Genomic DNA, 13,422 nt, shown 5'->3' on the forward strand with positions numbered 1-13,422 from the left:
TTACGGCAATGAGAAATCTTTTGATGCTGAAATCCAAGGTCTATAAGGAAGCCAAATAAACTTAAGCCCACAGAAGCACAGGCTACACACCATGGGCTTTTGAATGACACTTCTGGCATGCAAACTGAGCAGTTTGGGAGGCTTTCTAGGGACAAATATACATTTGGGTATGCTGGAGGAAATAAAAATGCATATAGAAAGAATGGGCAGCATCCAGACTAAGTCAGAACCAAGTTCCGTCCCATCTGATAAGCACTTTGCTTGTTGAGTACTTTGCACTGATGGGAAGAATTGGCTTTTACAGCATTACTATGAAGTAAGGGCGATGGTTAACCTGCCAGACCCAAGGCGATCTCCACCACATTACCAACCACTTTGAACCTGAGCAGTTACAAGAGCAGTCAGTGATGCGGCATTTGGGAGTCTGCTGCTCCAAAGTAAGAAGGTCCCCCTGGACACATGCAAGCTCTTGGATGTGTCTAATTAGCTCTTTGAATCTCAAGTCAGTGTATAGGTTTCTACCAGAAAACAATACCCAGGAATCAAGATCACAGTTAATAAAAAGGAATACTTCATGATTCACTAGTAACAAATCTTGCACTACCAGATGTATGATGGAAAGCAATGAAAAGACACAGGCCCCAATCCAGAAAAGCACATGGCAAGATCTCTTGTACTGGTGGGAATTGCATTATTTTCTCAACAGCACTAGCTTCCTTATGTGGCACTGGAAGCTGCTTCTGAAACGCAGGCCAGGGAAGGACTGTTCAGTAGCCAGGTTCAAAAGCAAAGGGGATGCTACTGTCAAGAAGGTTTAAAGCTCTGCTTTGCATGCTCAAGCCTGCTGGATTGGAGTGTCCAAAATACAACACCACAAAACACATCCTGAGTTTAACACACAGCACATATGTAGAGCATGCAGTTATACAACAAGCAGCAAAGGGGGGGGGGGGAATCAGTCCTACATAGAAAAAAGAACATCTCTAAAACAGTAAAGGCAACAGTCATCAACATGACAAGATGAAATGTTACACATAACAAATGAATCAATATACCGATTCATCTCTGGTTGTGCAAACTGAACCTAAACATGAGCAGATTTTTAGATTCCCTCCCAGACATGACAGATCCCTGCCAGTGGCAAAGACAGAGACCATACCTTTTTCAGCCTCAATTGCCTCTACTGTGGCTGTACAGAAGTGAGCAGATGCATGCAAAACGAATGAGAAAGATGAAGAGTGTAATATCACATAGCAGAAAAAATTATGACTAACATACTAATTCAAATTTAATGTATGACATTCTTTTTAAATCAATTTTATTTTTCTTGTTTTTTGGTTTTGCTGCTACAGTACTGTTTATCAAATTCAAAAATACAGTACATGTGAATGGAACACTTAAAGAACATTTAAAAAGTCTAAACATTGTTGGAGGTCTTAAAGACATTACTGCACTCCACAATTCTACTGAGTAAAACACAATAAAATATCCAGTGTTTCATTATTGAAGCAACGTGGTAATTTAAGGAAGCAATGTTTTTCCTTATCACCATGAATAATTGCTTCTTTACATACAAGCTATACCACAATATAACAATTTCCCTTGCAAACTCTGAAGACAAAAACTTGCATGTGTATATGTTGGGCTGCAGATGGAAAAGGGGAAAATGCAATCCTCCAAAATTTTTAATGGGGGAGGGGACATCCCCCCTCCACCTCACATTTTAAGTGTTTTGTTTTTTTAATGGATTTTCATCACACTTCAGGTATTGGGGGTGGGGAGATTGAAGCAATTTCAATGACCACAAATCTTACAGAAGATTCTGGATTTTCAAAGAAACTGGATACATTTCCCTCAAAATTTTCAGATTTTAATCACTTTTCCACAATGGAAGGATACAAGATCTAACTGACAATCATTCTTTCACATGTCAGTTTTACTCAGGTGACCTGCCAACAAAATATCCACTCTGCATTCTCAGTTTTGAAAAATAGTTTGTCTGAAATCAACAACAAAACTCAGGTATTGTAACTTGGCATTCAATGTGAAAAGGAACTCTCAGAAATTTTAAGAGAGTTAGGAACAACTACATGGGTGTGTAGATTAGAGCAGTGATATTTACAGAAGCCCTCTTCTGACTAGCTATCCTGTTTAAAGTAGATGTGGAAGCTGAAAACTTTGTATGTACTTCAATGCATCTTTTAATATAGTTATTAGAAGCCTAGCACTATTTCAAATGACACATGATATAAAGACTCAGTATTGATCCTCTTAATATCCATAATTGAAAAGCGGAAGAATCTCACCAGAAGATTGTCCTGTGCAAACCTAACTGGGGGGAGAGGCAAATTTTGTACGAGGGAGCACAGCTACTCTTGCCTATCTCCTCCCTCTGTCAATATGAGATTCTGCAAGAGGGGGCCCCAGTGAACTGAAACCATGGACTTTTAAGGTGTTTCTTTGCATAAGAGTTCTCTCAGGTATTACAAATGTCTAAAGCATCACTGAGAGAACAGCCAACTTAATTTTATGACATTTGAAAGCATATTAATTATGACCGGATCCTAGGCAACTGCTGTGTTTACATGCTAAACATGCAACATGCTAAAAACTAGACGCAATGGACAGGATCCAGACTGACTAAGTTGCACTGAAATTAATGGGATATAAGTTAATCACAACTAACATATCTCATTTATTTCAATGTTATTTAGTCTGGATCTTGCCCAATAACTATGACACCAGCAAAGCGTCAAAAAATAAGCTATTATATTAAATCAATTATGGGCAGATAAGGGGGTAATGTCAAATACATCAGGATATTTTCATACATCATAATGAGATCAATACCTAAGCACTCTGAGGTCATTTTGTGATGTATGAAAGAAACACGGCACACCTAGTTCAACAGAAAAAATGTCACAGCTAAATTAACCACATACTTATCTGGTTTTAAGCCTTCATAAAAATTTAAAATATTTATCAATGCATTTTCTTTGAATATTTCACTGGTCAAAGAAAATCCTAAACATATTTCTGTACCCTCTATGACAAATGAAAAACAGTGTTGGACAAAATAATTACAATTACAATCTCAGTTAACAAAGATTCTGTTCAATAAAGCAGTCATCTGCTATTACCACTATAACTGTTCTTTTGTACTTTAGAGTATTACCTACACTCACTTCCTATGAAAATGTTGGTGAAGTCAATCTGCAATTCCCAAGAAGATTTAGATTTGTCAGTGTCATTTAAATGTAGAACTATATTATCTGACCCCTATTTCAAAACCTTTTCTTTTTCATATTTTAAACATACACTGCTAAAGATCTGCTTCAAAATGTATTTTATGTACATTTTTTTTAAAAAAATGGAAATACTGTGACATCATTTTAATGGGGGGGGGGAGAGATTGGGAGAGAAAACCCAAAGAGTTAACAAGTATAGGAGCTGACTAAAACACAATATTTTAAAAACATTATAAACAGTGCTCTCTAATTTTTTTTCATTTGTACACAGAATGAGTTTTGTTCTGGGCAGCAGTATCAAGGCAGTGTGTGTGCTCATGCATTCAGAGTGGGATTAAACCTGAGCGGGATTGAAAAATCACTGAGTGGAAATCAAAAAGATGTGTGCGCTTGCACGCCTTAGAGGGAACACTGATTATAGAGTATAACTTCAGTATGTGATGGAGCTATGTCAGAAGGAGCAATACAGAGGACAAACGGAACAAGTCATGGGGGTCTCTAGTTTGTGAACAATGCCTGGGCTGTTCTTACTAGACATTATTTAACTTCACAAACAACCTTCTCTTCTTTCTTAAATCCCCTCATAATACCACATAGGCCAACGAAAAGACAGTTACTAACTCATATAGCTAACCTTTACCCGTGTAAAACGAAAGGTACAAGAACAACCCATTAACAGGTGGATGGTTAGATCCCAGAGTTACAACAGCAGCATAATGGGGGTTCTTGTGTAATGCAAGAGCACAGGCTGTCTTTGTGATTACCAGTATTAATCACAGATCTAATTTTAAGCATGTAATGACTCCAACTGATTACAAAGAACTTACTCAGCTTGCTTCCAGTCAAGCACCATTTAAATTACTGAGCTGAATTTAAAAATGCCAGTCCTAATAATTGCTAGTTTTGGTGGCAGTGAAGGGGGTTTGTTTGTTTTTAGGGGAAAGGGGGGGGGCACCAAAACTAAAAATATGTTGATGTAGCATTACATTTTGTACCTCATTAAAATTACCTGAATTAAAATATGAAAATGTCAGGCTATTAAGGATCGAATGCTCACTCCCAACAGCCTCACCCATAAGATGCAGCTGCTCTTACCAAAAAACAAAAACAAAAAGGAACAAAAGCAATGGTGTTCAATAAGTCTCCCACCACAAGAAACCATTTATCTCGGTTTATCTTCATTTAATTCTAGAAACATGTTACATCCAGTTACATCTCTGGCAAACAATATTGAAAGAATGGTAGTTTTTGTCATTTGTCCAATTTACCATTATTATGTTATCAGTGGTAAGTGCACAGTTGCTGAGTGTTTCAACTTACTATTACATCAAAGTCTTTCAACCTGCAGTGAGAATCACCTGATTCACCCTAGCAGCAGCATTACACATTGTGCAAGTGCTGTAAAATTCAATAGTATTTTATCTTGCATTTAACAGAATTCCTGTGAAAATTCTACCTTTTGAGACTCAAAAGAAAATTCTAAAGTTGCAATCAGATAAAACAGATTGATGTGCCTATTACAGCTGACTTGCTTAAAAACAAACGAAACAGCATTACAGAGCCTAACAAAATCCTTTCCATTTGTTCCAATAGTCCACAACTTACATAATGCTTAGAGAAAACCACAGTAGGATAAGCTAAGTAGTTAATATACAAATCAACATTTTAAAGGTGTGGGGTGGGGGAAGGATGATATGAAAAACACGCACATCATTTGCTATTACAGACATTCACAGATCACATACATATATAAGGACATATAAAAACTTAACTTGTAGACATTATATGTCCAAAAGAGGGTAACGATAGTTTGAAAAGAAAATGCAACAGTTTAAGAAAGTATTAACATAAAGCCCTCAAACTGAAAATGCAGCAGAAAATTTCAGAATTTTACATAACAATTTTGATAGTTTTTAAAGTAAGTGATTATATTAAGTGGCAAAAGTAGCTAACTTTAACAGACTGAAATATGACAGTATATGAACTATATAACTCCTACAAAATCACATTCACTTATTACAGAGACTGGGATAGTATAAATCAGTACAGAAAACTTGAATGTTTTCTGTAAGTAAGCAAGTCCAGGACTGGTGTGAAGCCCACTTTCCATCTTTACCTTCATCACAAAATAATGAATGCCATATGCAGAAAGTGCTTTTAAAGAGTCTCACAATATTATTCTGGCAACAACTTAATCAACTTTTAGAAAATATTCAATGAGCCAGTTTACAGGTATTTTTTGTGTATAGTTCTTTTTATTTTCATGCAAAAAAATAAGCACACTTAATAAACACCCTTTGATTTTGACTTATTTACAAGGTTTTCATTCAGTCCCTTTATTCTCAACTGATTTTATAACAGTTACTGAATATTTTTCAGTTACATTAGCAATCAAAATGCATGGTGTGCAGCAGCAAATGCAGCCAACCTCAAAAACAAGGTGCTACAAAGTTGCTTGTACATCAAGAGACAGACACGTGTCTGAGACAGCGATTAATTTTATACACACTTATACAGACATACAGCTATACCTAGAGAAAGACAAACAGATCTAAGAAAGCAGCTACATCTGCAGAGGAAGGAAACAGCAACTTACAGGGACAATTCAGGGAGTTCAGTAGTATTACATAGAACATTTGACAAACAACATGAAGAAACAAACTTTGGCATCAATCACCAGGGTACAAAACGTAGCATATTTTCCATCAATGGAATGCAAGACTGAGCTTGGAAACCTGTAGCTAGCAATAGTAAACTTCCAAAAAGCAATTAATACTTACTTAACATATTAATATATGTGATACAACTGTTTGTAGAAGTGAAGAATAGTGTCATATTCTATATCTGACGTACTAATAATGACCCTCTCCTTTTCTGACCTAAACTGTCAATCCAATTCCAGCTCAGAGACAAAAATGATTGGAAAGGTTCTATCTAGGACAACTCAAAGACTGACAAAGACAAGTCTAGAGTGACTAAAATAGTTTGCTTTTTGTTTTATACCCTGGTTAAATACTGATTTTAAATTGCCTGATTAACACGTATTGTTATGCTTTATCATCAGCCACTAAGACAGGAACTGAAAAGCATAAGGAATTCCCTGCATGCACTGTGTGTGGTGTTAGCAAAAGAATGAGATGTGCCCCAGTCCATTTGAGGCACAGCAAGTTGCATAACATCATTACCACTTTGCAAGGTCTGGCGTCCTCCAGCCAATACTCCACTAGGTAACATTCCAGTGGGAGTCAAACCCTTGAGTGTCAGTACACTTTCACTCTCCTCCCTAGACAAAAGACAAAAAGGGGAAAAATCAGTATTTACCCAAGTAATCGTGATATTCAGCAAGCTTTATACTACATCCAGACATGCAATTCCAACACTCAGTTTGTCATTGTAGTGCACAACTGGGAATGTGCAAAGCATGCTGGGAAAATACCACCTCTGATGGAAGGCTCCTCTTTAAAAATCTTTGACCAAAGCCAGCCATTCATTCATTCATTCGATTTCTATGCTGCCCTCCCAAAAATGGCTCAGTGCGGTTTACACAGAGAAATAATAAATAAATAAGATGGATTTATTTTGTTTATCTGGCAGTCAGATTTTATTTCTTTGTATCCAGGGAATCATGTAGCTTTTCTTGTCAGTCTAAAAATAGGAGATGAGCAATCAGCTCCAGGAATACCCTCAGATTTCCTGCTCCTTTGAGGTCAGCAAGGAGCTAGCCATCACAGCATCTTGGGAAAGTGTGTTCTGAGACATATGAATATGGGAACCCCAGCTCCCAACGGAGCACCATCTTTGCTTAGAGCAGATTTACTTTCTCGCCTAACCTGTCCTGAAAACCTTGTATGATATTATGCAATTTGGTCAGCTGTCTGATCCGGATGTCCAATGGAAATCCTGCATGGTGAGTCCAAGGGGGCTGTTGTGACAGAGGGGTCTTTGATCCTGGCAAGGGGCAAGGAGGAGAAGCCATGCTTCTTAGAAATTAAAACTTTGAACCACCTGTTTAGCAACTCCCTCCTGATCTACCAACAGCAGGTGGTCTGCCAAAAATATTTCTGGTGCTATTCTTTTTTCTATTTTCATCCTTCATCTTTATTGCCAGTAATTCTGTTCCGCTTTTGCAACAAAGCAAACATTGTGCATGTTTACCATAATCAGACTACGTTTACTGTTTATACTTGTAGTGAACATCCTACTACACCCTAGATGGTTACACATTTACCCAAAGGAGGGTTGTTTTGAAATCTCTCTCACGCTCCAAGAGAGTTGCTCTTAAATGACTGAACCTTTCAAACCTACTTGGGGGGTCCAGGCTTCAGGAGGCATCCAGCCCACCTTAAAATGGTGGATGGTGGCAATGGAAAACGTTTTTCACTTTGGTGTGTCCGTGTATGTGTGTGTGTGTGTGTGTGTGTTGGCAGCCTAAAAGATCCAGCCCACAGTCACAGAACACCCACACTACCTTCCTCTCCCCAAGTCCCCCACCAAGTTTGTTGCACACTGCACAGGCTTGTTTGTTCCCACTGGCCACTTAAATTTATGAGGGCTGAAGCAGTTTGACCAGTTCTACTATGAGGACTGGGTGTGCTTGAGCACCACATTCAGGGCAGCCTGAACATACCCTTAAAGAATGACCAGAAATCAATCTCTGCCTGAAGGCAAAAAGCACTTACGGTATGACAGGGCAGGAAAGATCCAGATTGCAGAATTATATGCCCAGAATCATCACAGAACTGAAGTGAACCTGAAAGTCACTAATCCAATCCCTAAACCAGGCCTGCTCAACTTCAGCCCTCCCGCAGATGTTGGTTTACAACTCCCATAATCACTGGCTATTGGTGACTATGGCTGGGGATTATGGGAATTGTAGTCCAAAAACCACCGGGGGGCCAAAGTTGAGCAGGCCTGCCCTAAACTAGCCAAAAATATGATGCACAGAGAAAAGGACCCCCTGCACTGACTGCTCTAAGCTAAAGGCACATTTCAATTATAGTGCTCAGAAAATCTAGGGAGCCTACAGGAAGTCATCATTGTATATTAATTGTGAATCCCTGTTGGGATATAAAACATGCCAGTCATGGTTTATTACCTCTGCAGCCTTCCCTTTCTTACAAGGAACTCAGAGCAGCTTTTTATCTTTACAACAACTCCATGAGGCTGAGAGTTAGTGACTGGCATACAAAGCCCTCAGTGTGCTTCACCAAGGAACAGAAATTTGAACCTGGGTTACCCATTTCCAGTTCCATTCCTAGCTAATGGAGCTCTGATTGTCTCCATCTATGATTCTATTTGCAACATCTTGCATCCATAACCAAGTCTCATCAATAAAGCCGTGAGATACAAGGAAAGAAATCCCAGCTTTACAGTAATACTAAGAAGTTAGCACTCGCCTAATGCACATATTAAGCTGCCTTGTGCAGAGTGAGACCACTGGTCCATCTATTTCAATATCATCCATACGGACAGGCAGCAGTCTTTCAGCGTTTGAGACTGGGTCATTCCCAGTCCTACCTGAACCTGCTAGGCATTGAACCGGAGACTTTTGTAATGTACAGCATGTGTTCTATCACTTTGCTATGGCTTCATACCCATCTAGGCTAGTAATGAAACATTCCTGGAATGGGCAGAAGATACAGTGAGACAGGGAACCATTTCCTCATTCCGTTTGTCATCTAAACTGCTTTGAGAACTTTGTTTTTTGTTGAGAAGTGCTGTTTCCCCCCTATTCTATATAAATAAATAAATATTGGCCAATTGCAAGATAATTTGCAGTAGATCAGCAAGGCTTTCCAACTCCAACCAATGGGCAAGCTGCATATCCTTAGTGCTCCCTTGAAGTAAAATGGGTGGTGACACAACCTGTTATTCTTTTAAAACCACAAATAAAAATGAATTCCCTGCCATGGCTGGCCTTGTGCTAAACTTACTCATCCTCAGTACTCCTCAGTGGTAAAATAGGAGTCGGTTACCTCTGACTCTGTGTTGATTTGTACAGATTATCGGGTTGTTTGTACAGGTTATATGTGGAGGTTATCACAGTGTATGGCTGATGGCGTGAAGTGGACAATTTGCTCCACGCCCTTAGCTAGCATTGTTTATCCTGCTCTGCCCTCGGCCACAATTTGGTACCAGGGACCAACTGGTGGGCCTCAAGGTTCTACTAAAAAACAAAGTAGATCCCACAAGCCTGAAGTCTGCTCATCTCTGCTGTAAACATCCCAGCTAGTATTGCAATAATATCCCATGGACGTTCAGAGGAAGATTAGAATGTAAGCACCCCACACCTTGCTCCCTGCCTGAGATCTCCACTGCAAAACCCACACACAGTCTCTCAGTTAATGTTCAAGAGCTAGTAACTATGGACAGAAATAAAAACGAGAACCATGTACTCTGTTGACAGAATGGTGCAGGATGGCACTTCTTTATGGTGACTTCAAGGAACATACTCCCAAGGAAGGTATGGCAGCACTCCTCCTCAGTGGTGTTTTGGAAGGAAAGGAGGAATTGTTTGCCTGTTTCTAGTAGTTTCGAAATCTGGTTTTAATCAAGTTTTGTTTTTAAAATGAATTTTGTTGAGATATTATTTTATTGTCTTTGTGAGCCACCTGAGTAGTATTGCACTGAAGGGGCGGGAAACAAATATTTATTTTTATTTGATTTGATTTATTTGATTTCTACACCACCCTTCCGAAAATGGCTCAGGGCGGTTTACATTAAAACAAAATATATTACATACATACATACATACATACAAGTTCATTTCTGAAAAGTGTTTCAGGATATTTAAGTGTGGGGTTTTTTTTGGCTGCTTTTGCCTTTTCATCATTGATAATAATCATTTTAAGAATTTTGTCTTTTAAAAATTGGTTTCAGAAGTTATCCAGAACTCTTTTAAAAAGTTAAATAAATAATTATCAGCCCCCTTGTTCTTTTCTCCTGTTTTAACCGCATGAACCCCATACAGTTTCTCCACTGCCTCCATTACACCATTCCCCTTCCCTCCTTTACACCTGTCTTCCAAATGCATTTCTGCAGCAGAGCCTTTCCTGGCTTTCCTTCTTGCACTCTTTGATCTAGCCTCACTACTGCTTTTACCTTTGCTTACACAGATTGCATGGGAAAGCAACAACTAACTTCCAGGTTCAAGAAGGAAACTGTTGGTGCTAAACAACAGTCGAGTCAGCAGTAGATAACTCATTAATTTAAAATGTTACAGTTGCCCTTAATTACAAAAAGTTTCCCACCCCCAGTGGTGGTGGCGGTGGCTAATTATCTCCAGATAAATAGATTAGGCAAACTGAGACTGTTAATTACCTGAGAACAGAGAAAACTCTTGCCATCTTGCCAATTGCACGTATTTTGTTTCTGATTATTTCTTTTCGTGCTGCAGCTGTACCTACTTTCAATGGAATAAGAGAGTCTCAAGTTCATGGGGAACAGGACAAGGTTTGCATACAATGTAACATTCAGCAGAGCTCTGAAATATATAATGGCACTCCTCCACCCTGGAATGTAAGATGATTGAGTGTTAAAGCTGCCTTATGACAGGCAAATCTCTTTTCTCCATCAATTTAAAAAGAACCTTAAATGATTTTTCAAACCATCCTAACAGTCCTACATGACAAACATCAGGACCACTCATGGTTGCCAACTGCTTAGTAACTCTTGTTCACAGACTTTTTGCACCTCATCTCTGAACCACACAGATAATCAAAGAGTAAGGAAGGATGAAGGACACAGATGAGAGCTAGTTTTAAGTTATTCAGACAAAAAACTTGCTTTTGGAGCAGCACCTCCTCCTTACCAGGTTTTCCTACTGTAGAGGCCCTATTTCCCTTTCAACCTATGCACTGCTTCATGTGCAATAATTTTCTCTCCCTCTCAAACTTTACTACTGTGTTGGGAAAATGTACATAGACTGGAAGCACACATACACAAGATGTATGCCCACAATTTTCCTTCATGAAAGTAAGTTGTTAGGAATCTTCGCATATAAAACAGTCCTAAACAAGACTGGCTCTTTCATGCCTTCCTGCAGTTTCTCTGTTCAAAATCACATCCTTCCAACCACTTTCCCCACCCACGGGGAAGAATATTGGGAGGCCATACCCTTTCACTATGAGTGAAAAGCCATTTTCTTGGAGGGGAGATTCTGAGCAAACATCAGGAAGGCAAAGAGGGAAAAGCCATTGCTTTGTGTTTTAAAAAAACTTCAAGGAAAGCATTGTACAACTGCGCATCACAAGTAGTTAGTGCCAAGATCACTGGTCTTAGATATGTGATAGGCTGTGTATCATGTCGGGTCCAACAGACCTGTCAGACTCGACTTGCCCTGTGTTGGGAATTATAAGACAAAGTTCCTCAGTGACAGCTGGGAGCCTCCTACAGTCAGAACTCTATCAGAGAGCCAACAGCTCTGTCCGACCCTCCCTCACTTGCTGCCCTCCCCCACCAGTGACTTGGTGCGGGGGGGGGGCAGGAGACAGGCTGCATTGCTTTATCTGCACTTGGGAGGAAGCACAGGTGTGTGTGTGTCTCTGAGGCTGAAGCCATGCCTGCAACATTGGAGGGGCAGCGGGGGGTGGGGGGAACCCACCCTACCAATTCCAGAAACACCCGTGCCACTCACAGGACCCAGAAGGAAAGGTAAAGGGGATTGGTAAACCCCTTTGATTAAAAGAAAACCTTTGAAATCCCAAGCCAAGCAAGGCAGTTATGTATGTGTTCCCTCCAGAGCAAAGATGAAGCAATGCGGCCTGGCCCCTCCCAGTCACAGAGGAAGGAAGCGGAGGAGAAGGCTGCAAGGTGGGAGGGGCTGACATGGCTCCTCCTGACAATGCCTGTTGGCTCAGGCTGGAATTCCACCTTTTGGATGGTGCACAGGTCTGGTATGCAATATTCTAATGTACAGTCTGGGAAAGAAAAAAGCTCCAGTAACAAAACAATGGGAAAGTAGGCCAGAATACGGAAACAATGTTGTGGCAAAAGACAGGAGAAGACAGATTTGTCTCATCAACCAATTTACTGCAATACTACACTAAATGAATTATGAACAACTGAGAGATTTCAATGCAGCATTTGGAAGAGAAATTATACACACATTGGGGACATTTCTTCTTTCATTTAAGGGAATACCCATCATACCACAACATGCACATTATTTTAAATCTAATTGTAACTGCTGTTAATTCTGTCCCCAGTGTCTACACTAAGACTATGGCTACTTTAGGTGCTCTGATAGAGCTTGGGCATGCCCAGTGGAATTCTTTACGTTTTTCTTTTGATCATTAGTCATGCCTCCACCCATCCATGTGACAGCAAAGTTTTAGTCAGTGACATATTTCTACCTATTGTGCAAATTGTCATTCAAAGAAAGATTGTAGAAGTTGTGATAAAAATATAAAAAGTTAATTTGACTTATATCCAGATAAGAGTGAACACATCCATTTGAAACTGGCACAATAAAGATAAGGTTTTCTCATGTACATACAAACTGGAAGAGAACATTACTGTACAAACAGGAATTAGAACATTACAAGAGATCACATTTCATGCACCATTTAAAATTAAGAAAGGCTTAAAATAAAACCAAGATGACAACAATTGAAATCTTCCCTACACATGCAGGTCCAAAAATAGATATTAGAAAAAGACAAAATATGAGATTCTACAAAAAAGGGGAATGGAAAGAGAGGATAAAAACTCTTCATGCACAGAAAGACAGATGCTGTAAAATATGACTTCTGATAATACCAAATGCATGTTTTTGTACTTTCCATTCTTAGAAAGACTGGCAATAAAACAAATACTACACATTTATATGAGGGCAACATATAAATGTGTTCTCTATTCTGATAACTGATCAAGGAAGTCATATTTCAAAACGATGTTACTCTGTCTGGTCTGTACCTTTTTTATTGCCATATATGAGTCGCTCTTCAGATGGAGAGTCCAGAAAAAGGAAAATGAATGATGGAGAAAAAGGTGAGAGAGGCAAACTAAAAAGACAATTTTTTATATTGGCAGAGATAATGAAGAATGAATGTTGAGAAGGAAAGTGAGGAAAAAATGAAAACCTGTTGTTCTCAGAAGAAAATACCACATACATGAGTGCATTTTTCAATGTTGATAAGATTTGGACAATCTGTCCAGTATTTCATGATTGTAT

General features: G+C 39.2%; 1 protein-coding gene across 15 annotated transcripts in view; it reads right to left on the minus strand.

Moving 5' to 3' along the window:
* PPP3CB (protein phosphatase 3 catalytic subunit beta) overlaps positions 1–13,422 on the minus strand; it is a 64,538-nt gene that overhangs the window by 3,441 nt on the left and 47,675 nt on the right. For 4 of the 15 annotated variants that reach the window (XM_053306668.1, XM_053306665.1, XM_053306660.1 and 1 more), the window contains 4 exons: positions 13,164–13,190; positions 10,569–10,653; positions 6,434–6,531; positions 1,160–1,189 (listed from right to left, as the gene is read on the minus strand). In XM_053306668.1, coding sequence (XP_053162643.1) covers positions 1,160–1,189; positions 6,434–6,531; positions 10,569–10,653; positions 13,164–13,190 — 240 coding nt within the window. Of the gene's footprint in view, positions 1–1,159; positions 1,190–4,257; positions 4,334–4,363; positions 5,020–6,376; positions 6,532–10,568; positions 10,760–13,163; positions 13,191–13,422 lie in introns of those variants that run through there. The other 11 variants (XR_008318977.1, XM_053306669.1, XR_008318978.1 and 8 more) reach the window with 11 other exon arrangements.

This window comes from Hemicordylus capensis, chromosome 3 (genome assembly GCF_027244095.1).
Source record: "Hemicordylus capensis ecotype Gifberg chromosome 3, rHemCap1.1.pri, whole genome shotgun sequence".
Taxonomy (NCBI): Eukaryota; Metazoa; Chordata; class Lepidosauria; order Squamata; family Cordylidae; genus Hemicordylus; species Hemicordylus capensis.